This window comes from Globicephala melas, chromosome 5 (genome assembly GCF_963455315.2).
Source record: "Globicephala melas chromosome 5, mGloMel1.2, whole genome shotgun sequence".
Classification (NCBI taxonomy): Eukaryota; Metazoa; Chordata; class Mammalia; order Artiodactyla; family Delphinidae; genus Globicephala; species Globicephala melas.
In genome coordinates this window covers 12,979,004-13,001,570 of record NC_083318.1, presented here as the reverse complement: position 1 = coordinate 13,001,570, position 22,567 = coordinate 12,979,004, and the positions used below count along the sequence as shown (strand labels likewise).

The 22,567-nt window shown below is 37.8% G+C and overlaps 1 protein-coding gene across 9 annotated transcripts in view; it reads left to right on the top strand.

Moving 5' to 3' along the window:
- Positions 1-22,567, top strand: part of C5H4orf33 (chromosome 5 C4orf33 homolog) — a 90,222-nt gene that overhangs the window by 13,896 nt on the left and 53,759 nt on the right. For 5 of the 9 annotated variants that reach the window (XM_030863850.2, XM_030863856.2, XM_060298731.1 and 2 more), the window contains exons 4-6: positions 96-147; positions 278-477; positions 2,347-3,104. In XM_030863850.2, the coding sequence (XP_030719710.1) occupies positions 96-147; positions 278-477; positions 2,347-2,452 (358 nt within the window). In that variant the 3' untranslated portion in view covers positions 2,453-3,104. Of the gene's footprint in view, positions 1-95; positions 148-277; positions 478-2,346; positions 3,105-5,157; positions 5,276-10,190; positions 10,275-22,567 lie in introns of those variants that run through there. The other 4 variants (XR_009563852.1, XR_009563851.2, XM_060298729.2 and 1 more) reach the window with 3 other exon arrangements.

The window sequence follows — 22,567 nt, the reverse complement described above, 5'->3', positions numbered from 1 at the left end:
AAATTTAGTTACAAGCATACACATGGCAGATATGAAGGATAGTGAAGAAAATAATGTTTATTTCAAACACTCATGAAGAATTTTAATTTTGACAGCCATGGACAGCATTTGGTGCTTTTACTCTCTGGAAAAAGAAATGTGTGGAAAGTAAGTAAATAAAAATATGAGACAAAATCCTTAAGTGTATAAGATAGATTTTTTAATGTTAATATATACATATTTAAATATTACTATAAATATGAATTTACCTTTTGTGTTTCACATGTTGTTTCTGTAGCAAGAACTTGATCTATCATTCAAAGCGTCCAGAGGAGAGACAAAATGGGAAGGTAGAGCTTATCTTCCTTGGAGTTATTTTCCACCAAATGTGACAAAATTCAATTCATTTGCAATTCATGGATCAAAAGATAAAAGAAGCTATGAAGCTCTTTACCCTGTACTTCCACATGAGCTGCAGCAAGGACAAAAACCTGATTTGTAAGTAGAAAATAAATGAAAATATGTCCCAACTATAACAGTTTTTAAAAATTAATTCTTGGTAGAGTAGTAGTAACATTTTTTGGTCAAAGAAGACACGTGTAAAAGCACCAAGTAGAGTTCTATGTGTCCTGATGGTCTTCAGTGACTATCTGGCAGACTGACTTTGGACAAACATAGTCTCTCTCACTGCTGTCAGTAGAGCACTTAGATTTCCATGGCAGTGTGAGAAAAGTCTTGCTTAGTGAGTATTACTACAACTGGCATAGAAGTGTGGTTGTAAGTTTATTTATGATCCCTTTCAGAGCGAAATGGCCAGAGGCATCTGTTTTTCCTGGTGTGAGCAAAGGGTTTTGCAAAGAGCAAATCCTTTCCCCTTGCTGCTTGAGAATCTGACATTAAGTCAACTCTCTAGTTCTCTTCTCCTGGTAACCTCATAAGGATAAAAATGTCAGCTCTATTTCTAGGCAGCATAGATGGAGACAGCACAGCTTTGGGATTTCCCTTTAACAGTAATGTTCTCTGTGGGGACCCTGGAAGCTATACCTAGGGAGTTATTGCAAGAAATACTGTCTCCTGTTGGACAGCGGGCATACAAGCCAGGAGATCTCCTATGCTTTCCCATTTTGAGTCTGATCTCTTTGCACCTGAAGCTGTCACTTAAGGAGAATGTAGCCCTGGCCAGCCTTTCTGGACTGCTGCAAACACTACCAGCACAGGGAGGAAAGCCAGCCTCTGTCCTGGGGCAAGCTGAGATTCCTGCACTATAGCTATAGCGCGTACTCAAGTGGCCAACATAGTCCGTGAGTCTGCGTGTTTAGAAAAGCCTAACAGAGACATCGTAGTGGGCTTTGTACTCTGGTACACAGATTTCGCTGCCTTTTCACCCTTGGAAAGTGCTGCACTGTTCTCCCTCTCCCTTGCCCTTCCTGTCGTGCTCTTACTCTGCTGTACTTGACTTTTTATCTCTTCTAGCTTATTCCTTTATTCTGCCGGATGCATTTTTCCCTTTTCCCCTTGCTTTTCTAGGAAAGGCCTCTTTCTCCCTTTCTTTCTCTTATCCTTCACTGTCGTTTTCTTAACTGCTTAATCTGGGTTGACTAAAACTGGCCCCGCCTGGTCAGATGGACAGAGTAGGACAGGAATCTAGATGTAACTCACCCAGGGCTCACATAGCAAGATGGCATGTTTCTCTGGCTCTTCACAAGCTAATGTATTCCTGTATTCAGGCTTCCTATGTATAGGTTATCGGAGGCTTACTCTAGGTAAAAGTATGATTATGCCATTGGCTAGGGCAGAATGATTTCCTACAGAGCAGAGTTCCATTGCAGCATGTTAGCTAACCTTTCTCTCATTAAACCACAATAGAAAGCTTCCTAATGGTTAAATGGTTTTCCTAGAAAGAAAAGAACTAGAATTAACCCTCTTTTACATAAACCTGCCTTGCTTTGGCAAAGGAGTCTGTTCTTTAATCTGTTGAGCTGAAACCTTTAAAAAAACAGTTATTTACATAACTGATATAAATCATCAAAGTTTGAATATTAAAACATCTGTAAGAGTATAATATGATTTGTTTAAAGCTAGAAGGAATGAGTCAGGTTTTCAGGGTTGGTTTTTATTTCTCCCTCCAGCTGCGAGGGAGCTATCTGCAGAACTGAAAGGAGAGTGCTTTGAGATATGGGTGAATATTTTCAGAGTTGAATGATTGCTAGAGTGAGAAAATTGTACATGTAGAATACATCTTACCTTTGATATTCTTAAAATAGAATGTCCTATAACAGATATAACAAAATAAATAGCCCTTCAGGACAGCTTTTTCACAAATGCATAATTCATTTCAATTCCAACCATCTTTTTCTTTGCATTTAGCCATCATCTGGAATACTTCAAGCCTTTCAGTTTTAACACACTGCTTGGAGAAGAGTGGAAACAACCAGAGTCAGACCTGTGGCTAATAGAGAAACCTGATGTGTAGGAGTATAGTAGATGACCACATCAATCATTTCTTCTCTATACCTTTTAAGGTAAACTAATAATAAGTATAATCTCTTTCAAGACACCATGAACACATTTCAACAATAAATATTTCATAGAGGTCAGTGAAAGTATGTAGTATCTCTGTGGCAAATTGTGTGTGAATTAACAAGAAAGTAGAAAGTTCATGTATGATTTTATCTATAAAGTGAAAATGTTTCTTGGAGTCACTTAGTCCAGGAGCCATCATGCCAAGGGGCTCTACCATCTGCCTTGCAGCACCATCACCCCACATATCCCGGACTCTGTCAACCAAAATCAATATTTCTCTTCCCACTCCCCTAAACCTCAGCCAGCTTATGACTGAACATCTTATTTGTACATTTTTGAACTCCATAGTAGTGTATAATAATTCTTTACTCAGACTCCTCTGTCCATTTTTGAAATGAATAGAAAACAATGACATATTTCAGTTGAACAGGAGGTGCACATCTGTTAAGGCATTATTAAAATACATGTGCTATTTAATTAGCTGTATTTCCTGTCTTATGACTACTTTTCTTCTGTAGAAGAAAGTGGAATGAAGTAATCTTGAATTCGGCCAACAGATTCTGCTTTCATTTGCAAATAAATGACATTTTCTTAATGCTGTTAAACAAGATGTCAAAATGTCTTCATTTTATTTTACAAACATCAAACACTCCTGGTCCATAATTTTCAAATTTTGTGTTATAATTCATAGCTTGAAGCCATCTAGTAGATTATCTATGAACTTCTCCACCAAACCTGGTCCTTTACCACCATTCTTAACTCAGAGATTAGCAGTCTTACAGAAGAAGAACCTTTATTACTTGTACAGATACCTAGTTGCCTACCCAGCGATATCGTTTTTCCTCTTCTTCTTTGCTAACTCTTATATAGCTTGAATTTTTAGGGGATTTTCTCAAGAACTACATTTACTCATATTCCTTTGCAGGTAGAAATGGCACTGTAAAACAGTTTAGGTCAACGAGATTTAAGTATACAGTGTTAGATGGGCCTTCAAGAAAAGATGCCTCACAGATGAAGGACTCTGCTGCCATGTACTTTTGTCCTTTGCCTTCCCTCTCCCTTTTTCCTGAATTATAGAATTGATACCCGAGGTAACATGCTTGCTCCATTGTGTTAATGAGGAGACAACCCAAGAATAGCTCAGTAGGAAGATAAAGGAGCCTGGGTTCCAAACAGCACAATAGAGTAACATGTCATATCTGGACTGCTACCTACAGATTTCTTTATAAAGAGAAAATATAAACTGCCTAATTTGTTTCCACAAATCAATCTATAGATTCAATGCAATCCCATTTAAAAAAACCCAGAAGGCTTTTTTTTGGTAGAAATTGACATGTTGATTCAAATTTTATATGGAAATGCAAAGGACCTGAAATAGCCAAAACAATTTTGAAAAAGTACAAAGTTGGAGGACTTGTACTACCTGACTTTAAGACTTATTGAGCTTCAATAATGAAGAAAATATGACCTTGCATAGATTTAGACAAATATATCAATGGAACAGAATAGAGAAACCAGAAAAAGAACTACATATAGTCAATTGATTTTTGACAAAGGGAAAGGGTAGTCTTTTCAACAAATTGTGCTGGAATAATTGGAAAAACATGAAAAGAAATTAACTTACCTAACAACCTACAGGAAAATTAACCTAAATGTGACTGGTGAAATGAAAAAAGTTCTAGAAAAACTCTTCACATTCAAGGGTAGACAAAGATTTTTTTCAAACAGGACATAAAAATCACTAAAAAAGAAAAAAAATGAGAAATTGAACTTCATCAAAATTTAAAATTTCTGTTTGTCAAAAGCTTCCATTTAAGAAAGCAAAGAGGCAGTCCAGCAATTCCACCCCTATGTATCTATATCTGAAAAAAAATGGAAACACTAATTCAAAAATGTACATGGACCCCAATGTTCATAGCAGCATTATTTACAGTTGCCAAGATATGGAAGCAGGCCTAAGTGTCCATCAACAGATGAATGGATAAAGATGTGGTACATATATACAGTTGAATACTACTCAGCCTTTAAAAAGAAGGAAATTTTGCCATTTGCAATGACATTAATGGACTTAGAGGGCATTATGCTTAGTGAAAAAAGTCAGAGAAAGACAAATACTGTATGATATCACTTATATGTGGAATCTAAAAAATAAAACAAACTAAACTAGTGAATACACTGTAAGTCCCCTATATACGAACGAGTTCTGTTCCGAGAGTGTGTTCATAAGTCCAATTTGTTCATAAATCCAACGAAGTTAGCTTAGGTACCCGACTAACACAATTGGCTATATAGTACTGTACTGTAATAGGTTTATAATACTTTTCACACAAATAATACATAACAAAAAAGAAAACATTTTTAATCTTACAGTACAGTACCTTGAAAAGTACAGTAGTACAGTACAACAGGTGGCATACAGGGGCTGGCATCGAGTGAACAGGCAAGAAGAGTTACTGATTGGAGGAAGGAGAGGAGGTGGGAGATGGTAGAGCTGAAGGATCGACAGCAATAGGAGACAGAGGGCAAGCTTCAATTTCACTCACGCCTGACGTGGATGGCACAGGTTCTGGTTCCTTGCTGGATTCAATTCTATTTACCTGCTTGAAAAAATGATCCAGTGATGTCTGGGTCGTAGCTCTTTTTTTCTCGTCATAGATGACACGGTAGCACTGGACTGCATCCTGAACGGCTGCTGCAACCTTCGTGTAATGTTCTACATTCGGTTCCTGTGCCTCAAAAAATAACAGTGCCTCCTCAAATAAAGAAAATCCCCTTGTCATTTCCTGCATCATGAATCTCTTCGGTTCTTCAGTTACTTCTTCCTCTGTCTGTCTTCGTCCTTTCTCTGGGCACGTTTGCATCTTTGAAAGTTTGCAACTTGAAGATTGGTATATGGGTGACTTACTGTATAACAAAAAATGAACAGACTCACAGAGAACAAACTAGTGGTTACCAGTGGGCAGAGGAAAGGGGGAGGATCAAGTTAGGGGTAGGAGATTAAGAGGTACAAACTACTATGTATTAAATAAATAAGCTAAAAGGATATATTATGCAACACAGGGAATATAGCCAATATTTTATAACAACAAATGGAATATAACCTTAAAAATTGTGAATTACTATGTTGTACACCTGAAACTTATGTAATATTGTACATCAACTATACCTCAATTTAAAAAAAAGAATTAGAAAAAAAGATAGTGAAGAGGCAAGCCACAGATTGGGATAAAATATTTAAAATAGATATATCTGATAAAGGACTCTTCCCAGAATACATAAAGGACGCCTACAAATCAGTAATAAAAGGACAAGCCAATTAAAGAGCAAAAGACTTGAACAGACACTTCACAGAGGAAAATATATAAAAGGGCAATAAGTAGAAAGTATAGCAGTGTTCTCAACTTCCCTTATCACCAAGGAAATGGAAATTAAAACCACAACAAAGGGCTTCCCTGGTGGCGCAGTGGTTGAGAGTCGGCCTGCCGATGCAGGGGACACGGGTTCGTGCCCCGGTCCGGGAAGATCCCACATGCCGTGGAGTGGCTGGACCCGTGAGCCATGGCCGCTGAGCCTGCGCATCCGGAGCCTGTGCTCCGCAATGGGAGAGGCCACAACAGAGGCCCGCGTACTGCAAAACAAACAAACAAACAAACAAAAAATAACAACACAACAAGATACCACTAAATAACCAAAATTAAAAATTCACAATGGCTAAAATTGGAAATGACTGACAATACCAAGAGTTAATGAGAATGTGGAGTACCTGCATCAAAGGTTCAGATATAAATGATAACTTTATAATAAAGTTAAGCACAAATAAAGTTAAGCAAAGTAAAGCACAAATACCCTAGATACGATCAAAACTATAGTAAAGATTGAATTTGGATGTTGCACTTTGTGAGCTATCTGAAACCTAATATGTATCTTCTTTTTATCTGTTTAGATGCTTTGAAAATATCTCTTGACTTTCTTTTCTTTAGATAAGAAATATTTTCCTTCTTCTAATACCAAGCAAGCAAAAACACATTATGTTAAACATTTTCTTTGGAAAGGAACATGCAGTTCAGGGAAAATTTATCCATTAGTCAGATACAAACAATGCACCCTATAGAAACTTAGTATTTGAGAGTGGGTGTTTGTAATAGCTGTTTCAAATTTGTTTTCCCACTTTAGCACCATGAAAGAATATCATTTCTTTGTTTAAAATATGCATAAATGCATTTCCTTGCTGGGTTGTGATTATTCACTATAGTTATCAGGCAGATCCTCTCTTCTTGCCACATAAATAGATTACACTGTGCATGTATTTATTCAGGTGCTTTCTCATGTGTTTTCTCAGCTCCAGTAAACTAAGTCACAGTCCAGAGGGAAATATACTTTTTATTTTTAGCCCCCAAATACTTCTTTTTCAACCTTAAAAAAATTTTTGCCACAGAAAAAATAAGTTTATCTCTTCCTTTTCTTCCTTCTTTTTAAAATGTTAGGCTTTGAGGGCAGAAGATAGTGAATATATTGATAACTAATTAATCTGATATTTAAAAAGAGAGAGGATGCAAATGGTGGAGCAATTACAGTAAGCCCTCAACACTTGTGCTCATGCCTCAAAGCCCAAGGCTCATCTCCTCGTGCCCTTTGACGTTTCCATAGGAGTTTAACATTACTGTATTTCGGTGCTTACCACCACTGTGCATTAGGAAGCTCTCCTGACCCACCTCCCATCCTCTCAGCCTAACATTTTACTCCAGCAGCCAGTTGGACTCAGGGAACTGACAGCATCCCGTCTCATGGCTTGTCTGCTGCCTCAGCTTGGGCTGGCTAAAAGTATATTTAGCCAGTCTCGAGCGTAAACTACCTTGGATGTGAGAGGGAGCTAACACCTCATGGGACAACTCTTTTTTTTTTTTTTTTTTTTACTTTTTATTGGCATATAGTTGCTTTACAATGTTGTGTTAGTTTCTACTGTCCAGCAAAGTGAATCAGCTGTACGTATCCATATATCCCCTCTCTTTTGGATTTCCTTCCCATTTAGGTCACCACAGAGCACTGAGTAGAGTTCCCTGTGCTCTACAGTAGGTTCTCATTAGTTACCTATTTTATACATGGTATCAATAGTGTATATATGTGAATCCCAATCTCCCAATCCCATCCTCCCATTCCCCCTTGGTATCCATACGTTTGTTCTCTACATCTGTGTCTCTATTTCTGCTTTGTAAATAAGATCGTCCAAACCAATTTTTTCAGATTCCACATATATGCGTTAATATACAAGATTTGTTTTTCCAAGAAGGATGGGAATAGGTGGATAAATACTCCTCTCTTTCATCCCTTGGTTTGACAATTCGGAGGTCGATTCCACACAGCTCTGTAGAAGACACCTAAAAGGACCACACTCCAGTTGCTCACAGCAGTGGCCAAATCAAAACAACTTATATTGCCTTTCCCTCATTTCCCGTTTTACTGTTCCTAGTTCTTTACTGCTGTTTGGAATTACTTTACCAAAATCAACCTATATGCAAGCCCTTGTCCCATGTCCGCTTCACGGGGAACCCAGGCTAAGTCAGTTGTTACCTGAAGTGGCCCTCAGAAGTAGCCCGTTAGGACGGGAATCAGGAACTGTATCACTCATGGGGCATTCAGTGATAGGGACCCCATTGGTGGTGGTGATGACCCTGGTGTAACATCAGTTACTAAGACTTTCACCAGTGGTAGACTGGCTTGAGGACCAGGTGTAGGTCAAACATCAGTGTGATAGATAGCACTTGGCATAGAAGCAGTGGAAATAATAGGGACTGTGGAGTTAACTGCTTTTTTTTTTCTTTAAACAATTCGGATGTTGAAATAATTTCATTTGCTATTTCTCCACTAATAAAAAGTAACAATTTGGAGGGGATTCTGAGAAGGTGGTGGAGTGGGAAGTACCAGGAATGTGTCTACCCACCTAGACAACAATTGCACCAGCAGAACTGTCTGATCTAATTGCTTTGGAACTCTGGAGTCTGTTGAAGGTGGAGTTGACTGCTTTCTGATAAAGGCTTTGGAAACCTTGAAAAATGAAAATAGCCACCTACAAACTAGAGGCACTTTGTGAGCATCAGAAAAATGCACATCAACATTTGAATTAGCCGAATTTCCAGCAGCTGGAAGGCAGAAAGTGTGGAAAGTCGAGTTCAGGATTTACTGGTAAGGGTAGCTATACTGCAAAGGAGACTGAATGCTCGGCTTTGACTCCTGTGTTGAAATTAGGGGCCTCATAAGGAAAGAGTGGGACCCTGAGACCTGGAATGAGGACAATTGAATGGATGAACCTGTTCTGGCATATCTTGAACCCCAGATTTTCCTTCACCCTCCGGGATGGCAGAAGCAGCTCCTTTACCCTCGTTAGAGGCAATCATCTTGCCTAGACATTCCCCCCAAAACCTCACCTACAGCAGATCGTCAGAAATAGTACTTGCCAAAACATGCCGTTTCCTCACCAGACTGAAAATGAGGGTCAGATTGCAGCACGGCTCAAGCGGAAACGGCAGTAATAAGTACATGCCATGGGAAGAAGTACTGTGTTCACTGAAAGATTATGGGACCTGGAACCAGGGAAGTACATGTTGGAGTGGATCTAGTTATTCTACTAGAGAAGGCAGTATATATGGCTGGAAAGGGGAAAAATTTATTGGCACGGGATGTTAAACTTGGGGCTTAACACCTTGACAAGGCTAGTTCAGGGAAAATACAAGATAAGTCTAGAGCATCTTCTAGTGCCAGAAAGTAAAGAAGCACTAAAAAGGAAAATAAATAACTAAATCAGTGGGCACTACCCATTTTCTGATCACTTCTTGTCCTAATTTTTCTCTATAAGAAAAAAATTTATAAAATTGACTATTATAACCATTTATTATCACCAACAATTATTTTTCATGTAAGGAATAGTGAAAATATTATCACTAGAGCTAGGATGACCCATGTATGAAGAATATAAGAAACTAGAAGTTATAAATCTATCTATGAAAAGTGAGGAGTCTCTGTATAAATTTCACCTTATAATTTCATGATAAATAGTACTTAAAATATTATTTTCCATACAGTGTGATCCATAAATTTTATGCCTGATGTTTATAAATCTAATATGTAATTTAAAGGAGAAATAGTAGAAAATATTGTCAAATGATATACACTTGACCATTTGTATGAATTACAGTAATATGTAATAACATAATTGGCTATTGAGAGAGCTTTAGTGTTTTTCTGTTAATTTTTTACTTGATACTAAAAAACTCACAGAGAATGCATAGTTTAGTAAAAACTAATTTTCTTCTGACAGCCTATCACCTGAAATATCCATTAAGTAGTATGTCTGATTCAACAGTACACTGAAAACCCATGTTTCTAATAATGCCCTAAGGCACTGTAGTGCCTGGAGTACATCTTTTGAAGAGATAGCTTTTCAGACATAGAAAACCAAACTATAAATGGAAGCATTCGAAGCAGTAAAAAAATGTGCTAAATACAAATGTATGTTTTTGAATGAGCTTTGAAAGCATAGCCTGAAGAAAAAAGATAATACCACAAGTAGTAAGCTTTGGTATATACCTTAGAAACACCGAGTGTCCTGTATTCCTGCAATAGTCCTGGCTTTTCTCCTAACTGCCTGATTTTGTGCAAGTCTTTTCATTAAAATTTCTAATATTATTTTTCAGGAACCGTATATTAAACATATTGCCCAAGATCATACAGCTAAGGAGCAGTAGATTTGAACCCAGGAAGTTTGGTTCTGGAGACCGGGCACTTGTCAACTTTACTACAGCCTCTGTGAGTCTTAACTACTCATCTGTAATATAAAGCTACAGAGCTAAGTTCTTTTCCTCCCTGATTCTACAAATAAAAATAACATAGAAGAAGAAAGAGGTTGATAAGCCCTTCACTTTTTTGTGGTACACTCGCAGAGAAGATGGGTATTCAAGTTACTCCTTTTTAATAATCCACTTACTAAGAGAAACACATTTTTCCCCCCAGGCTCCTCTAGGGTACAATTTATGGCAGCAGTGCAGTGTCACACCTGCACATTGTCATCGCAGCAGGTGTACTTTGGTAGTAGACTAGTGGCTAATCTGAATGCAGATCTCTTAGGATTTATCCTGAGTAGGGAATGAGTCACAGTGTAGTAGAGTATCAGAGAGGAAGAAAACCCAGGCTGCCTCTATACTAAATGCTTCTACTAACTTGGATTTTGTCAAAGATCCAAAGACAAGCTTCAGAAGATACGAAAACTTGGCAACCAAACCGTACCCTTGAGTAACATGCAGTAACTATATAGCCTTTTGTCTTTTAAAATTATTCATTTATTTTTGGCTGTGTTGGGTCTTCGTTGCTTGTGCGGGCTTTCTCTAGTTGTGGCAAGTGGGGGCTGCTCTTCGTTGTGCTGTGCAGCCTTCTCATTGCAGTGGCTTCTCTTGTTGAGAAGCACGGGCTTCTAAGCGCACAGGCTCTAGGCACGCGGGCTTCAGTAGCTGTGGCTCGCGGACTCTAGAGCTCAGGCTTGGTAGTCGTGGCACACGGGCTTAGTTGCTCCGTGGCATGTGGGATCTTCCTGGACCAGAGCTCAAACCTGTGTGCCCTGCATTGGCAGGCGGATTCTTAACCACTGCACCGCCAGGGAAGCCCTATAATACCCTTTTATTTCCATGTATCAGAAACTGAAGAAATTTAGCAGTAATTTATTCTAAATGATCTTATAGTCTACTTATGCAGAAAACCTAAAAGTTGTGAGTATCTGCTTTCCTGTCCTTAGTATTTTGCTGTTTGCAAGAGTGATGATGCATCTGTTTTCCTTTCTGAGAAGGTGATCATCTGTCAAAAATAATGCAGTAAATTAATTTATATCAGTGACTTTTCAAATTGCAGGTTGCAAACCCTTAGGGGAGTAGATTATGGAATCTATATAGTGGATTGTAATCCATAAATAATTAAATAGAGTTGAAAATAGAAGAATGAATCATATTTATTAAGTACATATATTGCTTCAAGAGTTTTGTCCTTATTTTGGATCTAGTCACAATAGTTCAAAATCTATCAGTTTAGAGTGTTTACAGAACATAGGCTTTAAACACTCTGGTTGTTCACAATATTTTCCTCTGGGTAACTAGTTAATATCTAAAAGATTCTCAGCGATTCGTGACTGAAGAAGATTTGGAGGGGAATCTCAAACTCAAATGTGTCTCTGATGCAGCTTAAAAACTAAGGAAAGAAGTATGGCCTTCTACTTTATTCCTCAATTTTATTTATAAGTTTAAAAAGATAGATACATAGATAGGTATATAGAGAGATAGATAGGTAGGACTTACAGAGTTATAGAGCCTCAATTTTTAAATATATTCGTTGGAGGTGGTCCGTTTCCACGGTATGTAGCTCTTTTTCTAATCTATAAATTAAGATGCTTTGGGTTGTAAGTACAAGTAAGCTCAACTCAAGCTACCTTAAACAGTAAAAGGATATATGGCATACTTCTGGTAGTTTGATGTAGAGGTTGACAGTCTCACAGTGTCATCGGGTTTCTAGCTCTATTTATATATGGTTTTCTTGCTCTGCCATCTTTTAGGTCATCTTGATTCAAAGACATCTGTCCTTTTTGTATATGAAATGATGGTGGGTATTACAAGTATCACAGTTACAAACCACAAAATCCAACACAAGAGAAAATACTCAATGATTTATGACACTATTCTAGATATTTTCCTCATTTTATGAAAATTACAGAGTTTTTTGCAGTCTGGATTTTGAAAATTGTATTCCCATGCTCCCATCTGTCTCCTGTATTATCTGTGAATTACATCTAGAAGCTTGGTTACATCCAGGTTCAATTATTGGTAAGAATATTTCATAAATGATATTATAGTATTCTTCTGTCAGGAGAAGCATAATGCCTGGTTGTCTCCATTTCGTGATGTTAGAAGCCATTGATGAACGTTGCCGAAATCCATGAGTGATAATCAGTTTTGCTTTTACTTCCATATTTTATAGCTTTTGAATTATCTCAATTCAACTATTTGGATACCAAGAAGAACTGTTTTTACAAGATAAATGCTTGATTCTTTTCTTTGATTTAGCTGTTTTCTGAATACTTGGTCCTCTAGCAGTCTCCAAAGATGACCAATGAGATTTTTAAAAGTATCTTTCTGAACTCATGGATTAAAAATACTTTATGTGTATTAATTCACTGCAGTTTCCTCATTGATGTTCGATGTGTTCCATCTTTGGCCAGTGGAGTCTCTTTAAGTTGTTTTCTAAGTCTTTTGACATGACCTTTGTCGTCATTAATAGCTTATTTGCTTTCTGGTATGACAAGATGTTCCAGGTTCGTCTTGGACATTGCTTGCTATAGACATAGAGCTAGCCATTTCTCCAGTAAGTCTTGGTTTCTCTTAGTGGCAAATGATATTTAGAGACCACTATTTGGACACTAGAAGTGCTCATTGCTAATGGGTTGGGTATATTTTTCTAGTACTTTTAAAAAATACATCATGGTTTCATATGGATACTTGCTACTTGATCTCATACATTTTATATCTGTTTCCCTTCTAACACAACACAAAGTGGTTTTCAGTGATTTCAACATTCTTATTTGTTTTTTCCCATAAAATGTTCAACAGACTCTGAATAAATTAACAGTACAATGACAATATGATTACTAACAAGAGTTTAAAGGGTATTTTTGTTTTTGCTGTTCTTTTTAACCTTAGAGTATATCCCAGCAAGGATATACAGCCAAATTCCCATGTTTAAAGCCACTTTAAAGTGGTTTCTATGTATTATGCCACCAAACTCAATACAATTAGGTTCATTGGTTTCATTCCCCTTTCACTTTGGGGGATTTTTTTTTTTTTTTAATGCTTCTGAGGTTTCAACTTCAAATCTATGAATCAAGATATACTCAGAGAAGTCTGGCCTCTATTCTGGTTCCCTCTAACCCATCACCTCTCCCCCCTTATAGATAACCATTAAAAAATTTATAGTTCCCACTTCCATTTTTAATATAAGCAAATATGTATAAATGGTCATATCCTCTCATCTTAGGTATAAATGTTAGCATACTAGAGCTAACAGAAAGGATTCACAGTCAAATAGACTTACAATTTAAGGGGTCTTACCCAGATTTACTAATAAATAAAGGGTTCTTATCCCAGATTTACTAATGATTTCAAGGATATAAAATCAAAAGCCTCACGCAAATCAAAGAGAAATTTAGTCCATCCTGTGTGGCTACCTTGGTATTTCCTTTCTGCATTGGATACATTCTCTGGCCAGTAATAGATGAGGTCTCTAAATGAGATTTGTGTCTGACCTCACATAGCAAAAGAGGGGCTGTTTAAATTCTGAAGCATCTCCATTTTGTACTTAGATTGGCAAAGGGCCTATGTGACGTTTTCCCCAGAGCCATGCCTTATGAATCCATAGATTCAAGGGATAATCTTGCTAAGAGAATTCCACAGATAAGGGCACTCCTACTAGCACATTTCTTTAGCCTAAAGATATTTAGACTATGTTTACAAAAATATTAGACTGGGACACCTGTGGGGTTTTTTCCCCCAGAGAATGTTCCCTTGGTGGTCAGAGAGAAACAGATCATGGACCAGCAGCTTAGAAGGTGCAAGAATTTCCTCTACAGAATACCTTAACAATGACGGTGCTGCTTCATAGGTCTTTTAAATTGCTTTTACCAACTCAGTTACTCTTTTTCTTCCTTTATCCACAGGAATTTGAACCTTTTTACAGTGTGTTGATGGAAGCACTTGAGTATAAGTTACTGAGGCCAAATTCACTCCCTTCTCTGGCCAGTTAGTTTCCATAGGTGTTGTATCTATGGGGAGGTTTAATTCAGCTTCCTCAAAATACTTTCTCATCCTGGGGAATCACTGTTTGCATAAATCTTGCTTTTTATTTAATTGTATAAATAAACTTACAGATTCTTTGTTACACCACACAGCTGTAGAAGAGAAATTACTATTTGACACAACGTGTATTAGTTAATATTATAGGATCATTCTATTCCTTCTCAGCAGAAATGACTTCTCCTGTACCACATTCCCCATTATAGGGGTGGTGACTAGAGTCCATTGTTCAATAAATTCTGGATCCCATTTGGTTTGTTTCAGATTTTATGGTACAGGTTTTTACAGGTTTCATTATGTAACATTCACCTCTGCTAGGGAAGACACAGGTTGCTTCTGTATCCAGACCTCCATATCTGCTGGTTTTAAGAACCCAGGTAGCTAACTCAGGAATTTGATTAAGGCATCTGCCTTACAATTCCGGTCTCTTTTCAGAGCTGGAAACCGATTTTTTTGGGTGAACAGCCACATGACCCACATTCTTCTTAATTTCCACAGAGATTTCCTTAATTGAGTGCCACATAAGGATATTCTCTATTGTCTAATGATCTAGGACACATTTGCAGTTGACTACAGCCCAGAGTCTGCAAATATCCAAATGCTCCTCTGAGATCAGGGACCCAGTTCTTCTCCCACTGCTAAACTAGCAGCTCTCAACTCTGCCAAATTTGCAGCCTTGCCTGTTCCTTCTCCCCTCAAGGTTTTTTCTATCAGCAAGGCACATAGCTGCTAATTTCTAAACAGTAACGCAGCCTCAAAGCAGGAACTCCCTTTAGTGAACCAGGCAGCTGCTTGTCTTGGCTGGGGTGAGAATCACAGGGCTTGGACCACTGAGCAGTGTAGGGAAGGGAGATCCTTGGAGGTCTCTCTCATTGGCTCTGTGAGCAACATGCTCTCGTATTCAGTGCGCTCCCCCCAAACTTCCCACCTACTGCACTCTTCCATGTAGCATTGCCTCTTAGTCAACTTTGCTATGCTGCCTTTTCTCTATTCAATATCTCTCTGGCATCGTCCAAGGCAGGATTGATATCTAGCCTCAGAATTATTTGATCCTCTTCTGTGGTGGGGGGCAGTTTGACCAATACCCAGTAACAAGCTAGCAGCTGTCTTTCAAATGGGCTTTAATGAACAGCTGCCTCTTAGTTTTGAAGTCCAAATCCAAGAGGTCTTGCTGAGTAGCCCTATTTGCTTTCTCCCAAAGGCTTCATATCTACATATATTCTAGGAGGTGAATATTCTTAAATAATCTGAGCAGCTGGATCATGAGGTCTTAGTTGGGCTCCCTGCGCCACCATCCTCTGCAAATCTTTTTTTTATTCTCAGAACCCCACTTAAAATAAGATTTATTTTTGATAACTTTGTGATAGGGGCTAGCAATATTCTTATAGGAGCAATGTGATTTTGCCAAAACTCAAATCCTAGCTGTGAGATTCTTGCTTGTTAGAGACAGTAACTTATTTCTCACAGTTTAAGGAATGTCTGTTGTTGCTCCTGGAATTTCTTAGATTGGGCTGGACTTGAATTTTAGCTGGATTTATCATCTATCCTCTATCTATCATAAAGGTGACTGTGATTCTTAACTCCTCTCAACCTTTCTCCTCTGAGAAGTCAATTAGCATAATAGCATCTATGTAGTGCATTAACTTGCTCTTAATGGTTGTTTAGTACAAATCCCGACTCACTAGATTATGGCAATATGCCAGGAAATTTAATGTGCAATATAATAATATAACACTGATTTCCAGTCCATGAAAATGCAAACCGTGTCTGGCTAGATTTTGAATCTGGGATTGATAAAAAGGCATTGCGTTAGATGTTAAGTTAGACGCATACTGGCATAATAGACTGCCTTGGTCTGTTGCGCTTCCTGTTTAGTTTTGAAGATTAGGTGTAACTGAAGCAATCAGAGGAGCCACCTTGTTTGATCCTTGACAATCTATTACTTTCCTTCAGGAAACTTCTGCCTTATATAGTAGCTGGGACTGATAAAAGGGGGTTAATGGGAATCAAAACTCCACCTTAACCTTTTCCTTAATTAGAACAGTGATCTTTTATTGCCCTCCTGGAATTCTGTATTGCTTAGAGTTAATGCCTGGGGAGGATTCAGGCAATTCCAAAGGTTCTCATTTAGCATGGCTAATTAAAACTGGGTGAGAGGTGGATTTAGGCAATATCCCCTGTGAAAAGAACAAAGGCAGCAGGTCCCATGTTTTCAGCTACAGGACTTAATACTAAAGGGGGCTATATTTTAGTTAATAGACATCTCCATTTTATATTCAGATTATTACATTGATTATGTGACATTTTCCAAGGACCCATACCCCACAAATCCAAATCTAGCATTTTCTTTTTATCATAAGCAATCTTAAACCAACCAAATACATCCTGCTAAAAGTATTCCATTGACAAGGAAATGCGAGCAAATATCATTATTTTACCAGATTTGTCACGATGTGGTTTACAAGGAGATTTGATTGGGTCACTTTCTTTTTACCTAGGGCATTCCCATATAAAAGAAGAAAGTAGATTGCTGTTCTGCTGCTGAACTAGTTACTTCATACAGACTTTTGTATTTTTGCCAGTATATCTTTGGAATATGATCCTAGGAATAATATTTTCTGAGTCTAAGGGCAAACACATACACACTTTTGCTAGAAAGTACAAAATTATGTGCCATAGGGAAATTTGTATTTCTACCATTAAAGTATGACAGTTCCTGTTATCCCACAGGTTCTCCAACAGAGTATGTTATCACGCTTTCAGGATTTTGCTATTCAGATAGGTGAGAAATGGTATCTCAGATAATTTGCTCTTAACGTTACTATGATCTTTTTGGACATCATCTCACTTGTTTATCAGAATTTGACAATGTTGATCGTTCCCTCCTAGATGTCCCTCCCTTCGCTCGGGGATATCACTTTCTCAGTTCTCCTTCTAATTCTTCTTGGCTTGTTCCTTCTTTTTTCAAACTTTAAAAATGGAATTTGCCAAGATTCAATCTTTAGACCTCTTCTTTCTATATATTTACTCCCTTGGTCATCCCAGTCAATATAGTGGTTTAAAATACAGTGTACGTGCTCATGTTTCCCAAGTGTATGTCTTCCTCCTCCTAGTGTGTGCATGAACATATGCACACCTCTTCGTATTGCCCCTGAGCTGTCTAATGAGCATCTCATATTAGCATGTCCAAAGCTGAACACTTTTCAGCCACCATACCTGATATTTCCCAAGTTATCTTAAATGGCAAGTCTTTCTGTAGTTCAGGATGGAAATTTCTTTGTCATTTGACCCAAATCCAATTCATTGACAAATCTCATCCTCTTCACTTTTGAAATATCTATCCAGAATCTCACCACTTCTTAACACCTTCATTACTACCACTCTTACCCAAACCACTGTCATCTTCCCTGGATTATTGAGACCCTAAATTATTGCAGTAGTCTTTGAACTGGTCTCCCTGCTTCTCACTTTGCCTTGCTCCCCTGCACCCCAACCCCCATGCCTATTCTCTAAACAGAAGCCAGAATCTACTTTTTAAAAGCAACATTTTTCAGGTAAGATTCACATAAAATAAAATGTACTCATTTTAAATGTACAATTTGATTACTTTAAAATATCCCCTGTGCCTATCTGTGGTCAATTCCTGCTCCCCCACTCAAACCCAAGCAACAACTGATCTATTTTCTGTCCCTACAGTTTTGACTTTTCTAGAAATTTCATATAATTATATACTATGATTTCAGTCTTTGTGTCTGGGGTCTGTCACTGACATGATGTTTTTGAAATTTATTCATGTTGTTGCATGTATAGGTAGTTTGTTCCTTTTTATTGCTCAGAAGTATTCCATTGTATGGATATACTACAATTTATTGATACACCTGTTGATGGACATTTGGGTTGCTTCCAGTGTCTGGCTATTTTACATACAGGTGCTATGAACATTTGTATACATGTATTTTTGCAAACATAAGTTATTAATTCTCTTCAGTAAATATCTAAGAGCAAAATTACTGGATCATATGGTAACAGTACGTTTAGCTTCTAAGAAAATGATATATTGTTTGCTAAGTGGCTTTACCATTTTATAGAACCAACAGAGTTCTAATTGTTCCACATTTTCACCAACCTTGATATTGTCAGTCTTTTAAATTTTAAACCTCAGATATTCGTGTACTGATTTCTCAGTGTGGTTTTATTTTGTATGTCTTGGCTGACCAGTGATTATGAGTATCTTTTCTTGTGCTTGTTGGCCATGCAGATATTTTCTTTTGTGAAGTGTCTGTTCAAATATTTTGCCTATTTTTGTCTTTTTATAATTGAGCTCTTTTAAAAATATATTCTGGATACAAATCCTTAGACAAATATATGTATTGCAAATATTTTCTCCTAGTCTATGAATTGGCTTTCTTTTCCATTTTCTTAAATGTGTCTTTCAAAGAGTAGATTCTACTCTACTAGTTGAGTAGATTCTTCTCAACTTCTACTCACTGAATTCACAGTCTACAACTAGAATATATTACTTTATTCTTCTAGCCACAGTATATTATTTTTGCTTCTGTTAGTCAGTTATATTTAATTTTTTTAAATAGAGACAAGTAATTTTTTAAATCTCCCCCCATATTTCTAGCACTTTTCATTCTTTTGAAATCTAAGTTTTTTTGTTTTTTGTTTTTCAATCTGGCATTATTTTCTTCTGCCTCAAGAACTTCCTTTAATATATACTAGAGTATAGATATGCTGGGAGGAATTCTCTCATAATTTTCTTGTTTGAAAAGTCTTTAATTTTTGAAAGACAGTTTCATTGGGCATGGAATTCTAGGTTGACTTTTCCTTTCAGTATGCTAGAGGTATAATTTCATTGCCTTCTTGTTTGCATAGTTTCTGATGGAATGTGCTATATTCTTGTTTTGTTTTGTTTTGTTTTCCTTTGTTTATAACGTGTCTTTATTTGGTCACTTACTTTTGTGATTTTCTTTTTATCACTGAGTTTTGGCAACTTGCTTATAATGTGCCATGGTATGGATTTCTTGGTATTTATCTTAATTGGGGTTTTGTTGAGCTTCTTGGGTCTCTGAATTTGTAGTTTTAATAAAACTTGGAAAGTTTTTAGCCATTAGTTTTTAAAAATACTTTTTTTCTGTTCTATTCTGTCCTCAGTTAAGCCTGCTTGAGTTAGTTACATGGGTCATTGAGATTCTATTCATTTCTTTTCCAGCCTTTTCCTCTCTATGCTTTATTTTAGAGAGTTACTATTGCTATGTCTTCACATTCACTGAGCCTTCCTTTGCAGTGTCTAAGCTGCTGTCAATTCTACCAGGTTAAATTTTCATTCCAGATATTCTAATAGTTACCTATTGATGCATATAAAATTACTCCCCAAATTAGCATCTTAAAACAACATTTTTTATCTCACAGTTCCTGTGGGTTAGGAATTTGAGAATGGCTTAACTGGGTGGTTCTGCCTCAAGGTCTCTCATGAGATTGTAGACAGGCTGTTAAAGGTGCCGCAGTCTCATCAGAAGGCTTGACTAGGGGATGATCTGCCTCCAAGCTCACTCAACTGGCTGCCCACACTCAGTTCCACACCACATGGGCCTTCCACAGGGCTGCATCATGGCATGGCTGCTGACTTCCCCCAGAGCAAGCAATTCAGGAGAGTAAGAGAGAAGTGTGCACACCTGAGACAGAAGCTGCAGTCCTTTAATAACCTACTATCAGAAGTAACATTTCATTACTCTAACAGATTGATCCTTTTGAAACTTTTAAAATCTCTCCCTGTGCTGAGTTCTGGAAATTGCTTCCAGGCCAACAGCTGGTTGTTGTCTAACATCTGATAATGCTGGCTTCATATAATCTATCCAGTTTTTCTACTTGTTTGTGACAGGACCCATAGCAAGCCCTGCATGAAAGTCCCATAGCAATTACCCCTTCATGGGTAGAAGCAGAACTTCAGAGACTGTTTTATAATGTGAGGTCATGCCATACCTGCTCAGCAGTACCAGTGGCTTGCCATCTCAGTTATTGGTCTCAATCAGTTATCTTTCAGACCTCATGTATAACTGGTCTTCCTCTCATTCTGCATTTCAGCTTCATCAACTCCCCAAATATAATTAGCACCATCTTGCTGCAAGGTCTTTGTTCTTGCTGTTAACACTGTCTAGAACACACGTTCTCCAGATATATGTGGGACTAATTTCCTCATCTGAATTTAAATTTCTGCTTAAATGTTACTTAGGCTTACACATAGGCTCTCTCTGATTATGTCATATAAAATAGCAAGTTCCTTCTTATTCATCTTTTATTTTACTTTGATGTATTTTTATTAATATCACTTATCACCACCTAGCATATTAAATATCTTTTATTATATGTCTCTTCACCTTACTCAGATATAAGCTCCAGGTGAGATATTCCCTAGAACCATGTCTGACACAGTAGGAACTTGATACATATTTGTTGAATACTTGAATATGCAGCAGATAGAAAATTTGTTTTTATAATATGGGTAAAGAAATGTTACATTTCTTTAAAATGGATCAGCTATTCCAAGACCACACCTACCTGGCTGACAGGACACTCACTATCAATCATGTTTCAGGGGTCTTCTCACCTTTCCTAGGATGTTTTAAGAGTTCTAGGAGTCTTACTTAGTGTAAAATATTTATGGAAGTATTCTCTGTTCTTTCATCTACATTGGTTATTAGTATTTTGATAGTACAAAACCACAGTGTTCCCATGAACTCATGACTCAAGTGCTTCCTATTCAAGCTCGGACACAGAAGTCTTTTATTTTCTTTGTGGTCAGCCTCCTCAAATTTCTGTCCCACCCAGTCAAAGGCTCTATCACATCCCAAGGGCTCTGCATAGGAGTGTCGTGGGTTTCCACCTCCATACAAAATCCTCTAATTCCCCAAACCTCTGTCTATAGTTTTCATTCAGAAAACTCTCTAAACCATCCCTCTTTCTACAGGTTGGCCACTTAAATGGTTCTGAGCGTAGTCTTATCTACTTGTACACACACACACACAAATACAATTGGACATGTTGATTGAATTCTAGGTTCCTGGGAACTTCTGCTTTAGGTCCTACAGTGCAACAGTGAAGAAATTCAGAGCTATGACACATAGCCTGGCTATATTCTGGTGAGTGGGAAAGGAAATTACCACACCTTTTTTTTTTTCAGTTTTCTCTCACAGAGTGGACAGATCTAAATTAGTGTCTTTATAGAGTAATCGGTCCAAACATGAGTGAATTAATGAATGAAAACCTTTTTCTTAGAACATACACACATCCTATCCAACTTTCAATGTTCTGTTGCTAGTAAGTTCTCTTTCCAAAAACTTTATAAAAAATTTTTTTCTGCATGTCTTTTTTATTACACTTTATCATTTTTGCATTTTGTCTTATCCAATTATCTCTCAACTAAACTGTGAGCTTCATGGGGACGTGATTTGTGCCTAATTTGTCTTTTACCCGCTATAGTATAAGCTAAATATTTTGTTTCAGGAAGCCCTAGAAATAATTTTGAATAAATGAAAATTAATTAATGAAGATCTGTTCCCAGTTTTAGTTCAGGAGATATAACAAATGTCATATTAAGACTAAAGCCAGATTGTAAGTTAAGAGTTGCTGAAAATGCTTCCTCTAAACTTATGCAAATAATGAAAAGATAAACAGAATTTCCCTCCATTAATAGCACTATCATACTATTTTTTTTTCTTTTTGTGGCTGCATTGTGTCTTCGTGCTGTGCGTGGGCTTTCTCCAGCCACGGCAAGCGGGGGCTACTCTTCCCTGCAGTGCGTGGGCCTCTCATTGCAGTGGCCTCTCCCATTGTGGAGCACGGGCTCCAGGCATGTGGGCCTCAGTAGTCGTGGCTCACGGGCTCTAGAGTGCAGGCTCAGTAGTTGTGGCACACGGGCTTAGTTGTTCTGCGGCATGTGGTGCAGGATCCTCCTGGACCAGGGCTCGAACCCATGTCTCCTGCATTGGCAGATGGATTCTTAACCGCTGAGCCACCAGGGAAGCCCTCTCATACTATTTTAAAAGAACAAACAACCTTAAAAGAAGTAAGCATGGGCTTCTCTGGTGGCGCAGGGGTTGAGAGTCCGTCTGCTGTTGCAGGGGACATGGGTTCGTGCCCCGGTCCGGGAAGATCCCACATGCCGCGGAGCAGCCAGGCCCGTGAGC